General features: G+C 41.3%; 1 protein-coding gene across 1 annotated transcript in view; it reads left to right on the plus strand.

Moving 5' to 3' along the window:
- The window catches only part of LOC140069420 (uncharacterized), a 41,514-nt gene extending 17,156 nt beyond the window's left edge, over window positions 1-24,358 (plus strand). The window contains exon 2 of the mRNA XM_072115105.1: window positions 23,427-24,358. Within this exon, the coding sequence (XP_071971206.1) occupies window positions 23,427-23,483 (57 nt within the window). The 3' untranslated portion in view covers window positions 23,484-24,358. The remainder of the gene's footprint in view (window positions 1-23,426) is intronic.
- The last annotated feature ends 203 nt before the right edge of the window (window positions 24,359-24,561 follow it).

Genomic DNA, 24,561 nt, shown 5'->3' on the forward strand with positions numbered 1-24,561 from the left:
CAGGGGGACACCGAACCCGACCATCGGGTCCGCTTATCTATAGCTATGGATGGATCACACTGTGCATTACAGGGCGGTACGTTTCGGCATGTTCTATTATTCAGCCAGTCACCTAGGTTCCATAGGTTTGTTCTTAAGTTGAATTTGTATGTAAGTCAAAACTGTATATTTTATCATTGTAAATGCAAACAAAAATTTTTTTGGCCCCAGTAACTATTGGAGTTTCACAATTTTTTTCTGTATTTGGACCATCAAGGATTATCAATAAAGCTTCATTACAGACACCTTACAGCTGATCATTGCAGTCTGGGACTATAGTAACATCCAGAGAGGTCACCAGAGGTCACAGTGGGCAGAGGGGTCCGTCTTTAACTAGAGGTCATCTGTAAGTCGGGTGTAGGGGACTGCCTATATATAATAGAGTTGGTACGAGATGTGCGGCGTTCCTGGGGTGTAACATATATACAGGTCGGTGGAGACATCTGCCCATATACAGTAACAGTATACGTTATACTCGGAGTGTGCATTTTTTTTTTAGCATATACAGGAAACCCTTTAACTTTTTTACTGATCTGTTTTTGTTTTAAAGAGGAAGTGAATTTTTTTTGCACTCTCTTCAGAGAGATCTAAACGGGGGATATGTAAACACCGGTAAACAGATCAGCTTTTTTGTAAGAAAAAAATACAAAAAATAAAATTGTCGGACTTTGTTATTGTTTTTTTTACTAACTCAGATCAAATGTGGTTTATAAAAGTTCTAGTAAAATACAAGACAATAGAAGGACGATGTAATAGCGCTATATGATGTCTGAATGATACAACGTTACTCAAAGAATACCGCGAGGGGGGAGGAGGCTTGTGCAGACCACATACGTGGGCCCATAAATAGGGGGGTCTCAAATATGTCTAACATGAAAGCCGTAATGGAAGTAGTAAATAAAGACTCAAATAAAATCCTGCATTGCCCTTATACGGCCTGGTCCAGGAGGCGCAGTGCCTGGAGTCACATCCACAGAGCGGTGGAGGGGGGTAGCCAGCGTGCGGCACGTCTGTCGGCCTGAGTGGGAGTTTGCTTAGAGTCAGCTGTTTGTCATCTGTCTGAGGACGGTTGAGTAATCCACGTGAAGCATCGATTTCAACATAAGGATAAATGTTTCCCCTGCTACCCTGAGCGTACAGTACACACTGACGGCATTATCCCCTTTCCTTCCTCTTTCATTCATACACACAGAGGTTGGTGACAGCTACTAATGGGGGTCATAATCCCAAATCTGAGCTTGACTACCCAATCTACGATGATGGCCCCATGGTGGTGGCTTCATATCTGTTCATATCTGCAAGATCCCGATGGACCTGGTACCAAAGCCCCTGACATTAGCTGCAACCAATCTAGATAATCCAATCTCTAAATAAAGCTCCCATGGAGATCAACTGATGGAGTTGGGATCGGGAGATGAAATCAACCCCAATCTGGTGCCGCATTTTTCCTACAGGTTAAGTGTAGTAAGAAAGGCCACTCGTTCTAGTAAATGATCTCTGGTGAGTCCTCCAAGAATGGAATCAATCTTTGCAGTATTTATCAGCTGTTACTATTAAAGGAGGATACCGAAATTGGGACCCTATATAAAATCAATCCATAGGACATGAGGAAAGAGATTGGGTACATAAGGCTCACTTTAAATGCAAGGGCTTTAAAAGGGCTCCTTAGCAATAGACTGATCACAAAGTGTCCCACCGACACAGATCTGGTCAAGGTTACAAAAGATTATCTGCAGCACTCAAGGTCCCTAAGAGCACAGTGACCTCTGTAATCCTTAAATGAAAGAAGTTTGAGACAACTGCAACTCTTCCTTGACCTGACTGGGTCAACTCCAATATCACTGTGCCTGAGCTCCAGAGATACAGCAGGGAGATGGGAGAAAGTTCCACAAAGTCAACTATCACTGCTGCCTCCACCAGTCGGGGCTTTATGGCAGAGTCTGCCGATGGAAGCCTCTCCTCAGTGTAAGACCTATGAAAGCTGCATACAGTGTGCAAAACACATGAAGGACTCCCAGACTATGAGAAATTACACTCTCTGGTCTGATGAGATGAAGATTAAACTTTTTTGGTGTTAATTCTAAGCGGTGTGTGTAGAGAAAACCAGGTGCTGCTCATCACCTGCCACATACAATCCCAGCAGTGACACATGGTGGGGGCAGCATCATGCTATGGGGACGGGGACCGGACCACTGGTTGTCACTGGAGGAAAGATGAATGCGGCCAAGTACAGAGATATTCTGGATGAAAACTTCTTCCAGATGCTCTGGACCTCAGACTGGGCCGAACCTTCCAACAAGACAATGACCCTAAGCACACAGCTAATAACAAAGCAGAAGTTTCAGAACATCTCTGTGACCATTCCTGACTGTCCCAGCCAGAGCCCGGACCTAAACCCAATATATTGTCTCTGGAGAGACATGAAAATGGCTTCCACCAACGTTCACATTCACCATCCGACGTTCTAGCTTAAAACCTGGTGACAGTGTATTTTGGATTTTATAAATTGGACAACCCCGTTAAGTAGGGTGGGATGTGAGACAACAGCAGGTATCAAATGAAGAAATACACATTTACATTATAGATAACATATATTGTAAGGAAAAGTACGTCCATTGTTATTACAACCAATCACAGAGCAGCTTTGATTTCACATTCTTCTCCTGTAAAATAAAAGCAGTGATGTGATTGGTTGCTTTGGGTAACAAAGCGAAGACTGTCTAATAGTTTTTCCTCTGACTAGAAATACATATAAATGACATAATTAACCAAATCTATATAAAATGAATCAATGTCTACGAACTATACAGCGCGTAACCTGGCAGCGGGCAGGCAGGATAAATAATGGTTTCCATGGTAAAGTTTCTGTTTTGTGAGAATGTTTTCTATTCTTGTGGCGGGTGAATGTGTCATCCATCTCAGACATGACACAATGTAGGTCGAAGACAGGAATAAGGCTGTAATAATACTCCGCCAGTGCTCAAACAAGTGCAAGCAAGTGCCTCGAGTGCAGCTCCGTCTTCTGAGTCAGTGTAAATAATATAAAGGGCAATAACATACAGAACTATTCATCAGTATCATCTATACATTCTATATAATCGGCGTGAGGGGGAGTACCCTCATCTTCTAGGATAATTTCACCTACTAAAAGGTTCCCTCGCTCTGGAGGACCCAGGACTAATTGATTTTAATACATACTATGTAATACTCTGTTTACCCTGCGGGGGCGCTGCAGGGGAATCAAACAAGCAAACAAGGGAATCAATAAGTGGCAGTATTTCAGCACGTAATTATGCTTATTTTAGGTTATTTATGTAATTTTCATGAGTAAAACATTATATCATCTCTGATCCTTCTGGTCTCGAGGTTTCTGATGATGTAAAACAAGTTTTGTCTAGTTTTGCCTCCCCCTGGAGCGGAGGGAGGACTTTATGTTTCCTCAGATTCACAAGATCTCACTGAATTTTTGTAGAAGACGCACATATCGCAACTTTAAAGGGGTTGGACACTTTACCTCATGTGTGTTAGGTGGGGGGAGGATATTAGGTAATTTCCAATATACATCTATTAATAGTTCTGCTCCACTTTCTAGATATGCAAAGTGAAGCTTCCTTTCTTTTTCCTAATCAGTCAGAGATTCCTGACCATAAAATGGGCGCAGATAGAAGGTCATGTGATCACAAACTGTCCATGAACAATCACCCTGCCAGGACCTTGATCTTATATACATGAATACTATCATAAGGTCCTGGCAGGGCAATTGTTCATGGACAGAGATCACATAATCCTCCATCTGCACTACTCATAGCTCCAAACTGTCCTGGATTAAGAGGGACGTTCCTGGATTGTCAGGTCATCCCATTGTTCGAGGTGGCAAATGGTAACTGTCCAGACACAGATAGGGTTAAATCGAATGGTGAAGGAGGGAGCTGTTTGCACCCAAGATTTAATAACATCATTAACAAAGGAGCATTGTAAACATTGGTGGGTCTGCAAAAATGAAGGCATTATAAATTGGGGGGCAATTTCAATGAGGCATAAATCAGGAAGCTACAGAAATGGGGAGCTTTATAAGGAGGGAGCTAGAGAAAAGGGGGCATTATACAGTGTGAGGGGCACATGACGGGCATTATAATAAGTGGGGGTCACTAAGAGGGACATTATATTATGTGGGGACCAGTAATATGCTTTGTGGGTACACTAAGGGGCAGGGTTATTGGGTGGGGTTAGGGTTGGGTGAAGGTTGGTCAGTGGCAGTAGAATGAAATGGGCTCTCTAGGTCTAGGGGGCTTATTGTGTGGGCACTGCATAGGCTCACAGTGACCACATCTGGTAGAGCGTGAGAAGATGGCTGGCACTGTATACTGAACACTATAGCTTTGAATGCAGTGATATATTTGCCATATATACCATCTATGTAGTGATATTAGCCAGTGAGTGGTAAATACGATGAGAGGCCTTAGATCTGAAACCACTAGTCAGGGCAGGCGTCCCGACACATATACACATCTCTCTATTCCATCTTCAATTCAAATTTTTTTGTAGACTAGTCCTTGTGCAGTGAAATATATGGATCATCTATGGTAAGAGGATATGTAGACACCAGGGTCGGCTCCAGGTTTCAGTAGGCCCCTGGGTGACAGAGCCTCAGGGGGCCCCTTTGCAGTGAACTCGAATGGTGGCATTAAAAATTCAGACACTAAAACTGTTCCCTAAAATATTCCCTAGTTTATCATACCAAACAGCCACCTCATGGTTATTTTATTTAAAGCCCCCCTCACCCCATGGATTCCTTATGTACAGCCTTATGTGGGCCCCCCCAGCAGCTCTGGGCCCCCTGCACTTGCCCGGATGTGCCCAGTGCTGGCGCCGGCCCTGGTAGACCCCCAAGGTTGAAATACAGAAGCAACATCTCCAGCTCAGAGGATACACAGCTCATTGCTTCGGGCTCACCCTCGTGAAAGTAGGATGCAAATTACATCCTCGCTTTACAACTCCAACCTAGTCCTGTGGTCAGGTATCACTAACTGTAGGTTGTGTAGAAGACCTGTCGTTACTGTAACAATGGAAGACGTCCTCACAATTATACAAACCAGGGGATCTATACAAACAATGCTACCTGCCTCGCAACGTCTCAGATTCCTTCCTCTGCAATGTAAAGTATATAGCCTTCCATTGATATACACATTCATCCTAGACCCCACTGGGTGGTAAAATATACCATAGAAACAGTAGTCACAGGTAACGACATGACAACATAAAGTGAACCTCAATCTCAGTCCATAAACTTTAGTAAGGAGAAGAAGAAGAAAGTTAATATGGTGACTCTGGCTCAAAAAAAGCTAAAATATTCTTTGCACCACGTAAGCCAGTGGCTAATTAGATGAACATTGAGAGTCCTCAGTTGTTGATACCTTTTATTGGCTAACTAAATAAGATGATGACTATTGTTAGCTTATTACTCAGGTCTGGGTCGTAAAGTGCATCATATTAAATACAGAGATTATATCCAGTATATACCTTGTATCACACTGAGAGTATACTGGAACACGCTGTGGAAAGAGACCACCTCAATGTAAGTTTCACCCTAAGGCTTCATCGCAAAGATGGGGACTCTAAAGTGACCGATCAGTTAGGTGTTGTACATAGTGGGGCTTATTTACTAAGGGTCCGTGGCCGCACTTTCATCGGATTTTCCAATGTTTTTGGGTTCTGCACGGCTGTGACAGGTATTTAACAGGGAATTGCATCGCACATGATCGGATTTTGGTGCAGCTGCGCTAACTTTAATAGGACAGGAATCGGGGGGGGGGGGGCGCAGGATTAATTGTGTTGCAATACCAAGCACTAACATACACCAGAAGAAGATGGTAAACTCCGGCGGACCTGAGCGGGGAAGCGACACATGCAGGAAATCGGGTGCACGATCTTAGTGAATCGCGGCACAGTGCATTATCATCGGACAATGCACTTTCAGTGAACTGTGTCGCTTGACACGCACTTACATGCACCAGGAAGAGGATGGTGAACTCCGGTGGACCTCGGTGCAGCAGCTACACCTAGTGGATATCGGGCGAATGACCTTAGTGAATCCCGGCAAGCTCCGAAACAAAGTCAGACAACGCGCTGTGGGATCGCGAATGGACTGGGTAAGTAAATGAGCCCCACTGTTTTTAGTCAAGGAGGTGGGGTTTAACAAGAAAAGGACCAGACATGACCCATACCATTGCAGGTGTTCACCCGTGCTTAAATGTTGGATGCCTAAAAGCTTGAACTCCTTTAACCCCTTTAAGGGATATTTTGCAGACTGAAAAGAGTGATTCACCCAAACACTTGACAAACGTCAGCTTTTTTGGATATTGAGATCCCAAGGTCATTGCAAAAGATCTTTTGTATTCTTACCAGAACCTACAGTATAATTAATGTTCACGTAACAGAAACTAAGCTGTCGACTTTCGATTTCATTTTTGAAGTAATGAATGGGGTTCAAAAGCTCATGGCTTAGGACAAACAGACCACTGGTCATCAGTGGAAGAGTAGAATTCAAAGTTTCTCTAATTGTTGGTTGTTCTGGTATTGAGTAATGGACTTTGTTTGGCCCAACTACCATGATGGGATTCTGAACCTTTGGTCGACAATATCAATGCAGGGTTTCTTTGAGGTTGAAGCAATAGCTTTTTTTGAGGTTATAGACCCAAAAACGTTCAGCCTAATGCAAGCGTAAAAATTGTTTTCAGGCTTGTATTTTGGCAACGTGCCTGAACCACCACCGGTAACACCAATGATTGGTGCTGCCACAGATCGCAGGTGTCTTCCTTGTAAATGCCACCCTCATTTTGGGGGAGGATTGTCTATTGAAATTTGTGGCACACAGCGCCATCGACATGTATGTTCCGGCATGCCACATTTATTGAAATGCCGTAGGCATTTAAAAAGATGACTGGCACTGATCGTTAGTGTTATTGGGGGGGAAGGGGGAGGTAGGGGCGCGGTGGAGCCCAACCTGGACCCCAACTTCTGATTGAAGTCCAGGTCTGGGTTCGTGGACCCAAACCCACAAACTTCGTAATGGATCAGAACTTTGTGCTTTGGGTCCACTCAACACTAGTTATAGACTGTAATTTACAGGTGCTTAGCATGTATGCTCCTCCATCTGGAGCAGTTGGATCAACATACCACCACTGCATGTGCAATTCTAATGGTAACTCTCACTTTAGTGTCTAAACGACCTAAACAAGAGTGCCATCTCCTCTTTTTGACGACCCTCCTGCCTCCTGTTTTGTCATTTGTTTTCCTCTTTCCTTCAGAGCTAGTACAATAGTATAAATTTTGGTTTTAGGTTTACCTAGCCATCATCAGCAATATGACCTAAAACTTGTCTGATGTCAGGCCCTGGTCCCTCTTCTCTATGAACCTCTATAAATAATTTCTCACCCTTGTTTCTCAGATTGGCCACCACTTGAATTGTTTTAACTTTTAGAAATTCTAGTCTATTGCGTTATGTTGAGAAAAACTGGAGTTCTGACACCAAGGATGGTCCATACTACCTACCTAATATTTTACACACCAAACGTACAGGCTGTATGGTAGGGGACCGTAGAGTACCAACAGCAGTAATAGATATCACCAAATACTTGGAGCAAAAAAGAGGCAACACCCTCAGGGTATATTACAAATCGTAAACTTTATTAAAGACATAAAAAGACAGTAGTCAAAAAAGCAATAATGGACAGATACCAATGTAAGATTTAAAATGCATGTGTCCAAGAATAATCGCCTTCAAGGGCATACAGGTAGGCAAGGCAAAGTCACTACACAATAATGTTAACCCATAAGATAGGGAGAAATAGAGTGAAGAATAGCACTTAGTAGACATACAAATGATAAGACTAAGCTAAACAAAACCATACCAAACAGAGAGGACCACATGCAGCTGACCCCGACACGTGTTTCGCTGTCGAGCTTTATCAAGGGGAGTGTCTAGTGTCCAAGGCGTCGGCTATTTAAGTCACTGCTGGCCAATAGAGAAGTTACAATGATGGCCCCACCTGATGGAAGTAGGAGGCACGATAGTAATATGTTGTGTTATACAGGCTTTCATTTTTCATATTGTATGCTTATATATCACTTTATCAATGTGTGCTTTTTTATGTGTAATTATATAAATATATATTTTTTTAGTGTGGGCTTATGTGCAATAATACCTATGTATATACTCTTCCAGGGTCTATAGGAGATATTGTAGTTATTTGTTTTTAACCATCACGTTACTTTAATGCCACTGCGCGTGCGCTCCTTTTTCAGTGCCTGATCGTCTCCTATGGTACTAGGTGCGCATGCGCCACAATGTCCCCGGGTTTTCCTCCCTTGTGTGAGGTCCCGCGCGACTTTGCTACACTCGCTCTTGCGCAGTCCATCTGTACCGGGACACTTTCTGGCGCACGCGCATTTTTTGGCGCAGCTGCGACACAACATATTACTATCGTGCCTCCTACTTCCATCAGGTGGGGCCATCATTGTAACTTCTCTATTGGCCAGCAGTGACTTAAATAGCCGACGCCTTGGACACTAGACACTCCCCTTGATAAAGCGCGACAGCGAAACACGTGTCGGGGTCAGCTGCATGTGGTCCTCTCTGTTTGGTATGATTTTGTTTAGCTTAGTCTTATCATTTGTATGTCTACTAAGTGCTATTCTTCACTCTATATCTCCCTATCTTATGGGTTAACATTATTGCGTAGTGACTTTGCCTTGCCTACCTGTATGCCCTTGAAGGCGATTATTCTTGGACACATGCATTTTAAATCTTACATTGGTATCTGTCCATTATTGCTTTTTTGACTACTGTCTTTTTATGTCTTTAATAAAGATTACGATTTGTAATATACCCTGAGGGTGTTGCCTCTTTTTTGCTCCAAGTATTTGGTGCTACCTAATATTTTAGTAACATGATGCACACACAATAAAAGACAACACATTGTCTACAAACAAGCAAATATTAATTAACTTTTTAAAACTAAGTAAACCATGACAGATCATCCTCTGGGAATGTTGACCTACAATGGATCAACTAGGATCTTCATATCACACAAGCTTAATCAAAACAGATACTTAACCTCTTAACATGATCACTTTGTCCTAGAACAGAATGTAGAAATGGATCTCCATCCATATCATCTTACAGTTGACCTACTCCCATTGTAATCTAGCACCAGATACTGTTGACAGCTTCCTTTCAGCAGATGATGGTGTATACGATGGTACGGAGGAAGAAGCAACAGCTGTACGTCATCCTCAGTCACTATGCGTGGCTTCACCGTGGCATTGTTTTTGTATGGTATATGTCCTAAACCTATAACCCGGGATATAGCAAACACACAAAAAAGACAGATATTGGAGATTCTGAAAAGCATAGTACGAATGTTGAATCTGAAGAGCACGTTTGTGTTCTACGGATGTACTCAAGTACACAGTATGGATATCTTGTGTAAGGACGGACATGTTTTTCTGACCTTGCATTCATTGGAAGGCATAAGTACAGGCTCAGCAAATACCAGAACAAATCGTACAATGTCCTGTCTTCCTCTGTTTGGTTGAATGACAGGGCGTAATTACAAAGATGCAGCTGAACGGGGAGATAACAGACTGTCACTGTGTAGGGTCAATGTCCTGATGACACAGTATCTTCAGGACATGACGACCTTCCGGCCAATGTTTATAAGTTAAACACATAGGCTGAACTTTGAGTAAGGTTATGTTGGGTCCATATAATGCAAAATGGACATGTCAAGAAGGTTTTATTGATGGTTTGTGCTCCTGGTAATATCCTCTGGGTTCCTTGACTCCTTTGGTGGGCACAAGGACCATCCTTGCCTCAGTTTTGGAGAATAAATGACATTTCTTTAGTATATTGAAACTTATTCCTGTGTTTAGTGTCAACCCCAAGTCCACTAAAAGAACTAGCAGTAGGTGATCCATGTGGGTGCCCATGCCGATTAACTTATTGACACTTTACATGGAGCTGGAAGAAAACGGTAGACGCAGCTTCCATTCACTTCACTCTAGTGGTGGAGCTGTTTCCTTACGGAACCATTCCTGGTATAGAGAGCACTCCAACAATGAAGTGATGGGGGAGGGTGCCACATCCATATCCATCACCGATCCATGACCCATCGAAGAGCCAAGAAAACCACTTTAGCTAGGGCAAATGATCTTGCCAATTTCTGAAGGACTGATTAGCCTTCCGATGTTTTCACAACAGTAGTTTGGCAGATTTTGGTCAAAAACAAAATCATGAACTTTGAATTTCAACATGTTCAGTCCTTTCATCTCGGGAGACATAAGCACAGATAACAGTTGGCCAAACAGAGCTTGTATGTGCAATCGGAGGTTGGAAGGAACAGCATTTGGCTGTTTAATAGCATTGATTTAGAATTTCAAAAATATCACCATTTCACTAACTCCACATACCATTATACTGCCCCCTGTGGATAGGAATGTGCATCTGAGAAATAAAAACTTGCCTAAATTTGCTCTTTGACACATAAATCTATCAGTGTCATATTACCAACAAATCTATTCAAGGAACCAGGAAAATCCGGACATCAAGATTTTTGCTATTTTCAGCCTGTATTTCCTTTACTTCCTCACAGGAATTCCCTTACTTCTTGTAGACAGTGAAAGGTTTGAGAATGCATAAAAATTTATAAGTCACATAATCCTAAGATTGAGTCATATGAAATGAGAAGAAACTACGTTAACTGAAAAACTTAGATCAGATCTATCTTTAGTCACATGTTTTTCACATGTAAAGCAATAAATAATTTCCACCTCTGTTAAATAAAATTTGTAAATTACTTAGTTTGTTCATGACAATATACCATTTTAGAGCACACACACTGGAACATCAACCTTCAAATATATTTTGGTCTTCTTGAGTTCTTAAGCCTTCTTCTAATTCACAACCTTGAGAAAACGGTGCCAAGTGTCCATCAACCATCTGTACTTTCAGTTGTCAAATAATCATAAAATCTGTATAAAAAAATCTGTATAAAAGACCTTTGAGTCTAAGAGTCCTTAGATTTCTCTTGGTCTCGACTTAGGTGCCTGTAAGCATTTGATAATCATGAGTTGGGTCATCATTAGCCCAGCATCGTTGGATCAGATGATCTTTAGGCGGGTTTAATGGGCAACTCATTTAGACCTGCAATTTCTTGTAGATTATTATACATAGCGTTTTAGACATGATCAGACAGATCTATGCAATCATTTCCACCGGCAAGTCAACAGAAACCCAGTCTGATAATGCGATCGGGTATTCCTCTCCATACACATGAACACAGTTCCTCTATGCATGTGCTATCTAAATTATTTTTATTAAAGGGGCATCCCAGTGTTATGCTGATAGATAAACCTAGGTAAACCTAGCTGATAGATCAAATCTGGTCATTTCTACTTGTCTTATTTTCCTAAAAGTACTGTTACAGAGAATACATTTTAAAATGGCGCTGGCATAATGGACCGCACCTACAACTTCGAGGCTGAGGAATTTCAGGAATTCTCTATGGTGACGCAAGCGTAAGACAGCAGGAAAATTCTCCAATCAAGAGACTACACAATCTAAGAAGCCTGATATGTTATGCTTTGTATGCTCCTCCTTTTCTACTTTTTTCCTGCTTTTCTATATAGACTTGTGAAAACAAATAAACTTGCGCAGGGCTGATTTGCCCAGGGCAGTAGCACGAGTGAGACTTGAATCAACAGTTGTCTGAGTCATTTCTTACAATATGCTTTATTGATTTGAAATACACGACCAATGCACACAAAAGAGGATATCATAAATCCTCACCTAACAATGCCATGACAACAGCTTGGAACACCGCCACTCTGGAAGGAGTGAGGTCCATAAGGTTTAACTCATACACATTGGAAACATATATTTTAGGCATGATGACACACCCTTGTGATAGTCGGAGAGTCTCTTTGGTCCAAAACCTAACCATTCCCTACCTTTGGGGATCTTGGAAGTCAATGTTTCATATTCAAAAACATGTAATATCACAATGGGACATCTACAGATCTTACGTGTCATATATCAGGAATCTACTGTATGATGTAAACGATGTGGTCTTGTGTGATGCATGGATGTGTGTAATTTCCCTTACACAACATGTGTATTAGCTCTGATTATTATCAATTTGTATCGCCGCCCAACAAACCAATTTATTACTGCATTTTTCTGCAGAACAGTTGAGGAAATACTGAGACTAATGTCATCACAGGTCATCTTTTGCTCACATATACATCAGGATGCAATGGACTAATTCCTATACATCATTGTTTTAGATTATGAACGTATGTTTCTTACGAAATATCAATAGTGTACTCTATCATGACCTGTGAAATACCCTGACGGGTCCCAAAACATTACTTTGCCTACCAGATGTGGAGTTCCATCTTTTACTTGAAGTCTAGTTAGGGCTCAAGGCAATGTTATGTCTTTGGGACCATCTAATGGTCTATAAGAGTCTATATATCTCTGCTCTGCCTTAGCTTTAAACTGTATCAGGGTCCTCAAGTTGCTATACCGAATAAAGCCTACAGAGATTATGTGAATCAACATCCTACTTCTCCACAACCAACAACTGGCCGTGAAGAATTGGCTGAATCTTACTACTGGTTGAGTCTTTTAATCTACAGGGCTATAAGCTATTGATTTGGTTGTGTTAGGAGTAGACCAACCTTTGTCTAAGTATAGCTACAAAATGTACCTTCTGGACAGGATCATGTACCTCCACTGGCCCCAAGGTCTTTAATACCTGAGTTGGTTTGTTGACTCCTCTGTGCAGTGCTAAATCCTGACCTTCGAATATTCTGAACCAATTAACTGCATTATAACCTAACAAAGTTCATACTAATTACTACAATATTTTATCCAACGGGAAACCAATAGCTGAATCTTGAGGGAGGCCTCGGTATTGGCCAACAAATCCCCAATGTTTCTAAACTGGATGCTGTATGCAGCAATTTTGAAGTCAGAGAAAGGTCAATCCCTTCATTTCTGGTTAATGGATGGTAAGTGAGAAGTTCATTTAAAGGACACAAAATCTAAAATAGATAATAACAACAATGAAAAAAAGTCAAAATTCAGCAATACTTTGATATTCCCCGTTACTCTGTATAGTCTCTGTGCTCACTACTCTACAGTTTCTGGGATCATCCTTGTGCCTCATATTGAAAGGAAATAGAGAAAAGCCCCTGCTCCAGCCAGTTGTGTTACATTTGCACAAAGGTTTGTGGAAAAGCTTGGAAGACAGAGTTTAGACAAGGGCGTTTTAAATGTTCTTGCACCTTATTCAACGTGTATAGACAGAGAAACCAAAAATATGCTACATTTTTTTGTTTCTGAGTCTATACACGTTGAATATAGGTCTACACCTAATATAGAGCTGGCTCCTCACTGAATTTGTTCCTTGCTATGGCTCTTTGATGTCTATGTACTCCAAGAGGACCTAAGGACAGTGGTTGTCCACTTAGCATGAACTTTTTAAAGGAGTATGCACATAAATGTATGTGCACAGATACCAGGAGGTCGGGTGGAGAGACAGTTCTGGATCCCCGGGAGAATGGTCATCCTCTTACATGTCTTCCTAAGTCCATTCCTCCTACCAGCAATATGCTCTCACAAATTGTCCCACCAGGTAAAAAAGTAATTAAATTTAAATTAATTAAATTAAATAGAATGTTTTAGTTTCAGGGTTCGTGATCCAGTTGTTAAGAAATGGTACAGTACATAAATGGGCCTTCGAGACCATGAGGAAATAGATTCAGACAGTGAGATGAAATAGAGATGTGGTGTTGAGCGGTGACCGGAGACTCTACTACGGTATCGACTTCCATCTATGTCAGGAAATTGTAAAACCAAGTGTTGCTACATGATAAGGCAGCACGGGCTTGTCCAAAAAAAACAGAAAGTGCCTCTCTTCAATTCGGCAGTGACTCAATCAAGTATTTTTCCATCTGATCCAGCAACCTAGACAAGATCGGCATACAATACAATGGTGCAGTGCTAAGAACATTCGACAAAATCTAAATTATAAAATAATATTTTCTGCCTTTTTTAAAAAAAAAAAAACATGTAAATATTCTTCAGTTGTTGACTTAATCACCTTTACCGCTCCAGAACATGTTCTCACCAAGAGATCTAAATTAACAAAACTACACAGTCGAGCCAGATTATAAAGAGATACTTGCCCAGGAGCCTCCATCATTGATGGTCCTCCACCACCTATTGTCTTCATACATGATAGTCCTCTATCATCAATTGCCTTCTACTTCCACCTTTCAGTTCCTTCCAGTTCTTCACAGATTATAAAGAGATACTTGCCCAGGAGCCTCCATCATTAATGGTCCTCCACCACCTATTGTCTTCATACATAATAGTCCTCTATCATCAACTGCGTTCCACTTCCACCTTTCAGTTCCTTCCAGTTCTTCACAGATTTGACTAATAGCTTTGCAAAGTTTTTAAGCAGAGCTCGAATCGAACTTAATAATGGCTTGCACCCCATTCTTGTTCTGAGCTCTGATGGTTCATCTACTGATACAACCAGCGATCCAAGTATTCATATTTATTATCCTAAACTTTACTATAAAACATGTAGATGCCCCAAAGTCAGTATATATATATGCTATATATACCTCTAAAAGTAATTAGGGTGTAGAGGGTGGCCATAATGAAGATTTTATACACAGTAGAAAATTTGTGTATTATTTCCAATGAAGCCTCTCCAAATGACCAACAAAAGATCCCCTTCTACTATAAACCCCAACAGCTTTTTAAAATTCCCTCATTACTTATACATGTATATGGATTCTTTAATCCACCAACCCTTGTAAAAACTATCTTGAGAAGTGCAATTTTTATGGTCTCCTTAAAGCATAATATAGCCCAGAAGAACCTCTTAATGTGTGTGCGGTCTCTATTGCTCTACGTGAAGCCCAGAAGATGTCTCCAACCAATATCAGGAGATGAGTAGTTGGGTACAGATTTTGGACTGGGGCCGAGCAGCTTTCATTTACGTCCCTGTCAAAGGCACGTAGAAGGAAATCAAGCGGAAGGATTGATAAGTAAATAACTTGTTGTCATCACTGTATCAGAGGAGGAAGCTACCATGTTCCTGACCCCACTGCTGTTAGGGCAGCAAATATAATGTACAAATATTTGACTGCCACGTAGCCATGTATATACTGTACATTATCGAAACTGTTTTTCCTGTAGGTGACTATTTATGGTTTGCTGTCATCTTAACAAGATAGGGTTTGCTGTCATCTTAACAAGATAGACATCTTGTGGCAAAGTGCAGACTTTGATATTTCATATATGTTAAAGGACCATAAAATACTCCACCAGCATCCTGTAAGATAGATTTATGCTGCCACAAACTACACTGAAGTGAATATTTTGGTAAGGCTTTTCCCAGTGCCAGTTTTGGCATTGTCTACATAGGTATATATCCAAAATGTCCACGCCCAATAGGAGTCATGCAACATTATACAATTGCCTTTAAATATCCAAGATATCAGAACAATGGGAATCAGTAGGGGTTGACTCTTGAGCTTTATGGTTGGCGCCAACAAGGACAACCAATGGGGGTCTTCTGCTAAGCCATTTTATTTACGTCTGCATCTAGAGAAGGTGCTCAATTATGGTATAACCTAAATCAACAATTTTAATGCAGAAAAATCAAAGCAGGCATGCTTCAGGATTGTGTAAAAACATGGAACAGCAACATGTGGATGTCTTAACTTGATATTTACAGTTGCATCTTCTCCATTTCTTGAAGCTTATCCACTTGTGGTCAACAACAATTATGTTTTACATCAGTAAGTGGCTCAGACAAACATTGATGCTCAACCAGGGGGGTAATCGATAACCATTGGGTATTAAATCTTAGGATGAGGCCCCCTCTCCATATCTTTTTCACTAGCCAATGAGTTCTGCACCTCTAATGTTTATGGTTGGTTTGGTCTCAACTATTTTCACCCCCATCCACTCTTTGTTCTCAGTTATCAGTAACTATGCCTCATCTTTTAAAAGGAGAGATAGCCCACCTCAGCTTCTAAAGATATGACTGGTAATGTTCTCAACCCTCTTATTCTCCTCCTTGAGCTTTATGGTGCGTGCATTATAACACATCAGTCATGTATGAGTATTATGTGATACCCACCCCTTCTCTTTCTATTATTATGGCAAAGCATTGTAGGAGAAGGCGAGGCATTACTCCAATCAATTTTCACTTTGTTTATTATGGTTATCAAAACAGGACAATCTGATTAGGATCTATTATGGCAGCACTTGTATGCAAATCACTTCTCACAACCTCTGCCCATAGGTGACATTGGGTACTGGCACACCCTACAACTATTTTCATAGTTTCATAGTTTATACCAGTGGTGGCGAACCTATGGCACTGGTGCCAGAGGCGGCACTCGGAGCCCTCTGTGTGGGCACCCAGGCCATCACCCCAACATGAAGCTCACCAGACAGGACTCAAAGAATCTTCCTACAGAACCTCCCTACAATGATAGGCGAATTTGCCCTCCTCCTTTCAGCTGCGTTGGTGTCTTTAGGAGGCTGAACGATTGAAAGTTGTCAAAGAACAAGGAGAAATAAATTACTGCTTAAATTGCTGAGCTAGCACTTTGCAATAAATAAGTGGCTTTTAGTTGAAGTTTGGGCACTCAGGCTCTAAAAGGTTCGCCATCTCTGGTTTATACGGTTGAAAAGGGACACTTGTCCATCAAGATCAACCAAGGAAGGGAAGGGATTGGATGAGGAAGGGATTTAGGGGAAACAATTCTATATAACATAACCATCAATGTTATGTAGGTGTAAAAAGGAATCGAGGCCTTTCTTGAAGCTCTCTGCTGTCCCTGCTGTGACCAGTGCCTGAGGCAGGCTATTCTACACATCGACAGTTGTCAGTGTAAACGGGTGGTATGCTACTGGTTTTGGTGTGATCACTTAAACCATCATGGAGAGCCAAAACATTATCTAGTAGATAGTAGATGCAGGCCTTGAAGTTGAACCAACTATTGGCATCGCCAATGACCCCCGGTGCTGATATTTTCAGTTCTGACATGTTTTATGGCAAGTTACACTTCCAGAGTTTCCTTACTACAGCACAGAACAAGTCACAAATGTCAAGTGAGATTAACCTGAAGACTGCAGTCTACGAGGAATATAAACCAATCTCATTCTTGATGCCCACTTACATGCACCACAACGGGCTTGCACTAAAGGTCCACATCTACAACTACAGAACACCTATGGGAATGAAACGTTACCAAGTGTAAGGCCTTCTCCACATTTGACAGGCATCTTCAATGATAGGGGAAAAGAATTCTAATTGAAAATTACTAGTAGTCATTGACCTGTGCCAGGGGTTAATTGTAGATCCTACATAAGAGTCTGAGAAGATCAAACGCCCAGACTATAGGATTGTGTCTTCTGTACAATATTTGCAATGAACCAAGGAGTGCAATACTTGTTCCACCAGGCAGGCCCTGTACAACGTGTGAGACACAGGTCACAGCACCTTGAGAAATTCTCAGTTACTTTAACATAAACAGGTATTATGACATGTTAATGCAAAGTCCCATCAAGATGACACATACCACAGGTTATTGGAGGCATTCCTGTCTATTTTCAGCACGATAAACTGAATACAGAATTTTTCTGCCTATATGGTTATAAACTGCACAATTGCAAAATGCACCAAGCTAAAATATGCCAAAATGTACACAAGTATGGGCAGTGGTGGATTTCCCCTATAAACCATCCAACACAACTGCGGGAGGGCTCGGAGACCAAAGGGTCCCACAAAGTAGTGGGATGGAAGTTCACCAGAGCGGCTGTTAACATAGAAGTTGGCTCGGGGAAGCAAGGAGAAGACAGATGAAGACCTGCATCCTCTGTGGAGAAGAGTTAACCATTTGTCCCAAGAAATAACCTCCGTGCCAAAGCTGCCACGATTCTGGTGGAAGATTTTGCATCTATAGGACAAGATCTTTAAGTTACCTCTTTGTCCTCAAAGACACATGCCATGTTATACTGCACTACCTGACTGCGATTGAAGATGTATTTCAAACCCACTGGGCTAATATTCAGAATATCCTACCTATGACCTCCGTGGGCACCCATAGCATTTCAAAAAGGGTTGTTTACAGGGAACTTCCCTTATACCTGAAAGCAAATGGGTTGGTTGTAGATAGTGGATGTTCACCTCATTGAACTGATATCTCATGTTGACTACTAAAATATCACTTGATCACAAGGTCCTTCATTCACCTTATTTATAGTGTTCTTCTTGTGTTGTCAGTAAATAGGATAACACATCTCAATGAAGGTAGAACCTGCACATAGTAGAGGAGGCATAATATATCTGGAGATATCCTGATTTTAGGATCTGATGTTACACTAGTGACCTTCTACAGAAGGCAACATGACTGTGTTAGAAGGACCCTTGATTACCCTTGATTTGGTATATCTAAGCTGGTGGTCTACAACTTGTTGTGAACTACAACTCTACAGATGCCCAATTATCTGTTGGATTCTGAATTATGATAAGGCCGTTAATATTCTAATCTTGGAAACACCCTTTATGGAGTTAGGTGAATTCATGTGTCTTCTAAATATGTAAAGTATTTAGATTTTTCATGTGTATCAAGACAAGTAGAAGGACAGCCATACCAGAAACACAGGTTGGAAATCACCTTCTTTTTGGCAGCTAAGAAGATTGCTCTTTCAATTTCTGCTTTCAGTACGTGTCCTATCATCTTGATATCCTACAACGCCTACACCGAGTGCTTATAAAATAGGTCAAAGCCAATATGAAAGTGAAAACTGTTCAATGGAAATTTACTGAAAAAAAACACATACTACTGATCAAAAACGGGACGCCCACCCAATTCAGACTCCCCATTCTCATGACGTGGGCCTTGGTCTATATATGTTTATGGTCCTGGTCGACTTGATGTCACTAGGTTTCAAATTTTAATGATAAAAAGCCTTATAAAGCCCAAAAATATTTAAAGATTTCACATTTTAACTCTTATTATAGACAGGAGGGGAGTGTAAGACGAAAAAACATCATCGTCTTGGCCGACACAAGATGTTGCTATCAAGTTCCCCTAAGTATATAAGTGGAATTTTGGACCATCCCCAGCGGTTTCCTTGGTTTATCAGATTATATACAGGGTTCTTAGAAGTCATTCTTCTTGAGGGTGCCACCAAAGGTTAGAGATTCAAGGGAGTGTGATGGAACGTGGTTCTAAATACCAAGAAATAGGGCGCAGCCCATGAAAAGACCTGACGGCGAGGGAGATGAGCGTGGTAAACAAAGTTCTAGATCTTGGCTGAGGAGCAACTGGGGAACATTTGGGTTTTAGAATTTGTTTGGGTGGAGTACTAGTATTGGTTTGGGATTGATTCAAAGATATAAACATAAGCAGATGATCTACAAGAGCTTCTTAGGTTGACCTCTTACTAAATCTAGTTATGAAATATGACTGAAGAATTATCAAAAGGGGTTTATTATATGTTATTTGAAAAACATGGCTGCTTCCTTATCTCCAGCAGTTATGTGTGGTATGACTCATGAGCTTTATTGAAGTGGGCTTCCTTAAGACACTAAATAATTTAGAGGATAAGATTTTGACCTTATGATGCCCTGAGATCTAGACTTTCAGGTACAAAATCAGTTATGATGCGAAGAGTCCCTTCTCCTCAAAGGACTATGGTCCTACACTGATATCATGCAGATCAGGACAGTAGCCTTGCAGGGAGGCATGGATCCCTAGCATCAAAGATGACTATAATGTCGGGAATCTGTCTAGTGTTCAGTACAGGAAACACAATAAATATAACTGCTCATTAGACAATTTGATATACATTTTTATTGATATTCTACACTTCACATGGCAAATCCATGGCAGAAGTCCACATGTTGACTTTTGGGGCCACTGGTTGACTTGCCCACCAGAATACGAGAGGTTCAGTCAATGGAGTCAAGCCCTAAACCAATATTGGATCCCAGAGATCCAGCATAAAATAACCTTATTTGGAGGCTACTAGGATTTATTTGCTAGCAGTAAATGGATGGTTGGCCTTCAACACATGGGCCTTAGTCATCAGCTCTAGCTGCAAACTCGTCAACCCCCGCTTCATCTCAACTGGACACGATGCCAAAGAATGGTGTAAAATACTAAAAAGATGAACCTTAATATATTTAATACCGCCACATTCCCACACTACACGTGTCCTATTGACCATTGAAGGTCAGCTGCAGAGGTGCCTCAAGAGGATAGCATTCCTAACATGAAGTCCTAATGCTAATTCCCATCTTCCATTCCGTTGGTCTGCACGTTGACCACAAAAGACGCAAGAGAGGTTATTTCTATCACAATGACATGGGTGAGAGTGAGCAGAGCTGCTCTACGATGGGATCATATCTGTAATACAATCCCATGAGCTAACTGGAATCCTTACCAAGAGAAATATAGGAGAATCGCTGGCGCCCAATGTAACACGAGACAAACTATCAATAGTTCCCACAGACGTCTAACATCAACAACTGGGACATGAAGAGTCAGTATATTTATAGTTGCGTGTATGAAGGGTCCTCAAGGATGTGTCAGCATATTAGGATCATGATTGATCCTCTGCTACATTATGACTGAAGGTCCATAAATCAGAGGACAAACATGTTGGAGCACAAGTTAGGGGATATTGGGAAATACACAGTTATAGGACAAAGGTACCAGTGTATAATGATAGTAAATCATAGTCCAATCATATTCAACCCAATTCAACCAACTTATAAGTGAATTTCAAGTTAAGCCAATGGAACCCCCAAGTATGCTGTATATAACCAAGTAACAATGTTGGGTCTTTTCTGGCAGTCCAATAGTTCAAAATGGCTGCATGACTTTTGGCCCATTTAGCTGGGAGAGCAACTGTGTATAGGGTTAGGGTTGGCAAACCCAGGTATTTAATAGTATATACAATAAACTATTGTATATCCCTGCTCTAGCTGATGTGACTGATGATTGACAGCAATAGTCATGTGTCTACCCAAGCTGGAGGTGTCAACAAGTGCCTGGAGGTTGAGGAAATTTACCGATTCTGGACAGCCAAGGGTTTTCCAGTATGAACACCTGTAAAATCAAGTAACATTGAATATAATCTTAATTTTAAAAAAATTCCTACAGTTTGCATATACATCTTTGATGCATACCTAGGGCAGCACGGTGGTTCAGTGGTTAGCACTACAGCCTTGAACGCAGTGGGGTCCTGGATTCAAGTCTCCTCCAGGTCAACGTCTGCAAAGAGTTTGTATGTTTTCTGTGTGTTTGTGTGAGTTTCCTCCGGGTCCTCTGGTTTCCTCCCACACTCCAAAACATACTGGTAGGTTGATTAGATTGTGAGCTTTATGGGGACAGGGACTGATTTGGCAAGTTCCAAGCGGTGCTGCACGAATTATTAATCATTATTGTGTCACTATGGCGACAGACTACAAGCAAAGTTTGTGTAGTCTGATCCGGCATTCATATGCTACTGCAGAAGAAGATAAAAGGGAGTAACACATAACTGCAGGACTTGACTACACAGGCTTTGTTTGTTGTCTGTAACCATGGAGAAGCAGTACCGTATCAGTTCTGTAGACACAAAACGGAAAGATAATTTTGATAAAGATAATTGACTCCTTTATTGTCTCAGACCCATTGTTTCCAGTACAAATAAATGCAAAAGAATATTCATACTTATTCCCAAAAAATTTTTCAGAACAAGATATTGAAAATATTTCACAGAGAATTACAGGTCTTATAGGGTTAATATCTGGTGTCTGTCTCACTCACATAACATTCCATTTTCCATAAAAAAAAATGTGGCCTCCCCGGCCTCTGATTCATTGTAGCTTTCATGTAAGACTCCGAACAATAGCAATAAGCCCGGAAAGAATTCCCTTTCCCACACTGTGCCAGTGACATGTAACCAGAGCCCTATTGGCACATGTGAAATATTAATCCATAAAGCACAGAAAGCTCCTTCACTGCGGTCGGATTCTCCGTGGATGAAAACAATTATGTCATCCTACAGAAATGGCATTCTAAATTAAGCGACTTTCAAGTGGTTTTTTCGGCAGTAAGATCTCAAATGCTAGAGGAGGAGGTGGCGGGGGGGCGTAGTATTCCCAGCACATGAGACAAAACAATCCCCCTTAAAATACAGCCTTACATGGTCACATATTGATATCCAGGCTGTTTTGTTGGACGTTTCATGAAAAACTTGAAAAAATTCTGTAGGACTGCTAAGAGTTTCACTCTCTACCGACTTCTGGTCTCCATTTTATAGGGGAATTAAATCAAACATGAATGAGAACAGAACTCGAAGTGAAAACCGATGTTGTCCTCCCTCCTTCTGGTAATAGGACAGTCTGAACTTTCTCCGACCAAGTTTAGAAGAGGTGGTGGTACCACAACCATGGCCAAGTATTTACATTGTTGGAGGCAGGCTGCAAACCTCTCCAAAAACTTGGCTTTTCTAAGAGTTCCCCTCTGCCAGTGTTGAGTTGGAAGTGTTGAGGAACTGGCTTGTCCATCAAGAGTAAAAAGGAGCTTCTCCGTTTACGAAGTAAAATCATATTGTACAGCGATTCTATAACACAAGAGATGTGATGGTTGGTGTGATGGGATGGTGTGATGGTTGAGACACTGAAGAAGTTCAAGAAAGACCTTCTTGTAGGTAAAATATCATGTTAACGAAATACTTGGGACTTTTATCCAGGGAGTTTGAATTTTTCTGCTGTAGGCCACTAGACCCTTCTTCTGGATGAACACTGTGAGATCATATCCAAAAAAAGTTTTATCTGAAGGAACTTAACATCAATTCTTCTATAAAATCTTCTTTTATTCCTTTTAAACATACTCAAAAATCCACAGGTGATGGTCAAACAGTGTATGAAGGGAGGACATAGCAAAACGACTTGTAGGGTGGTGACGCCTGTTTTGCACATCTTCCGGCCTACTGAGATGTCCTGTAAGATTATAGTTTGGACTTGATGGACCAATCTATATTTAACCCAATCGTCTAAGATACTATAAAATTTCCATTTTGGGACAAGGTCATCTGAAATGGTATCTCTTCCATCTCTTGTAGGAACATTGTAGGGTTGATCTAGTATATTAAAAATTTTCCACGTAACCAAGATCAAAGGGATAAATACTTTTTTTTGTAGATTCCATGGATCTGTGTTGTCTGTTTACCACAAAGCTACATCATTTAGACTTAAATATTGATTTTATGACTTTCTTCCTGTTCATAGGCCATCCTGATCTTGTTTGCCACATTTGAGTGTCCACCATCGATGTTTCTTACGTGACCCCCTCATCCTCCTTCAGGACCTGTACATCAATATCTTGATGTAAACCTCTGCATTGCAGGAACGAAGAGCGCCGCGTTGTTTACTCAGAACCAGTAACTGAATTTTAAAAAAATCATTAGCTGGAAACGTCTGCTGTCTGGGCAGTAACTCAAAATACCTACAGGGAAAAACAGACCGTCAGTGCATGAGGTAATGATCAACAACTCCGTGAAATCCCTCATCCAGAATAGTCGAGGAAAGCAAGAAGTGGAGACTTTCACTGAAAGACAAAGTTTTGGTGCCATGCACTGTGCCGCTCTTACCAGGGTCTTCCTGCTTTTTAAGAGTCAAACTAACAGTAGTTGGCAAGAGCAATAAATGAATACCCCAACAATGAAGTGTACGCCCCTGTATACACGATAAACCAAATCCAAAGTAGGCAGATAACACCTGGTAATCGAACCATACAAACAAGACGGTCCTGGAAATACCCTGGGAATACCCTAGCACAGTGATGGCGAACCTTTTAGAGAACGAGTGCCCAAGCTACCACTAAAATCCACTTATTTACCGTGAAGTGCCAACATGGAATTTTAAGCAGTTACTTATTGCTACCTGTTCTTTCACTTCTTTCAATCGTATCAGCCCCTGAGGCCACCAATACAGTTGAAAGAAGGAGGGAAAATTCCGACTCTCACTGTAGCTTCTCTGCAGGGTCTTTCTGTAGAGGAAGAATGAAGGGTCCAGCAGGAAGACCTCCAGAGATAATACAGCCCTGTCCACACCTTCTTACTTTTCCTGCATTTCCAAACAGCCAATGAAGTGTTGCTTTAAAATAGCGCTGAGAGCAGCATCTCTAAAGTTTCTACAGGAAGATTTGGTGGATTTGTTCCTGTCTGGTGAACTCTGTCCTTGGGTGAGAACCTGAGTGCCCACAGTAATGGCTCTGAGTGCCACCTCTGGCACACGTGCCATAGGTTCGCCACCACTGCCCTAGCATAACGTAGAAAGATCACAATATTCCCGAACACTTAAAATACGCTGTGCCATACTGTCAATTTTTCCGCCTTAAAGGGAATCTGTCAGCAGAAATTGA

The sequence above is a fragment of the Engystomops pustulosus genome, chromosome 7 (genome assembly GCF_040894005.1).
Source record: "Engystomops pustulosus chromosome 7, aEngPut4.maternal, whole genome shotgun sequence".
NCBI classification, from domain to species: domain Eukaryota; kingdom Metazoa; phylum Chordata; class Amphibia; order Anura; family Leptodactylidae; genus Engystomops; species Engystomops pustulosus.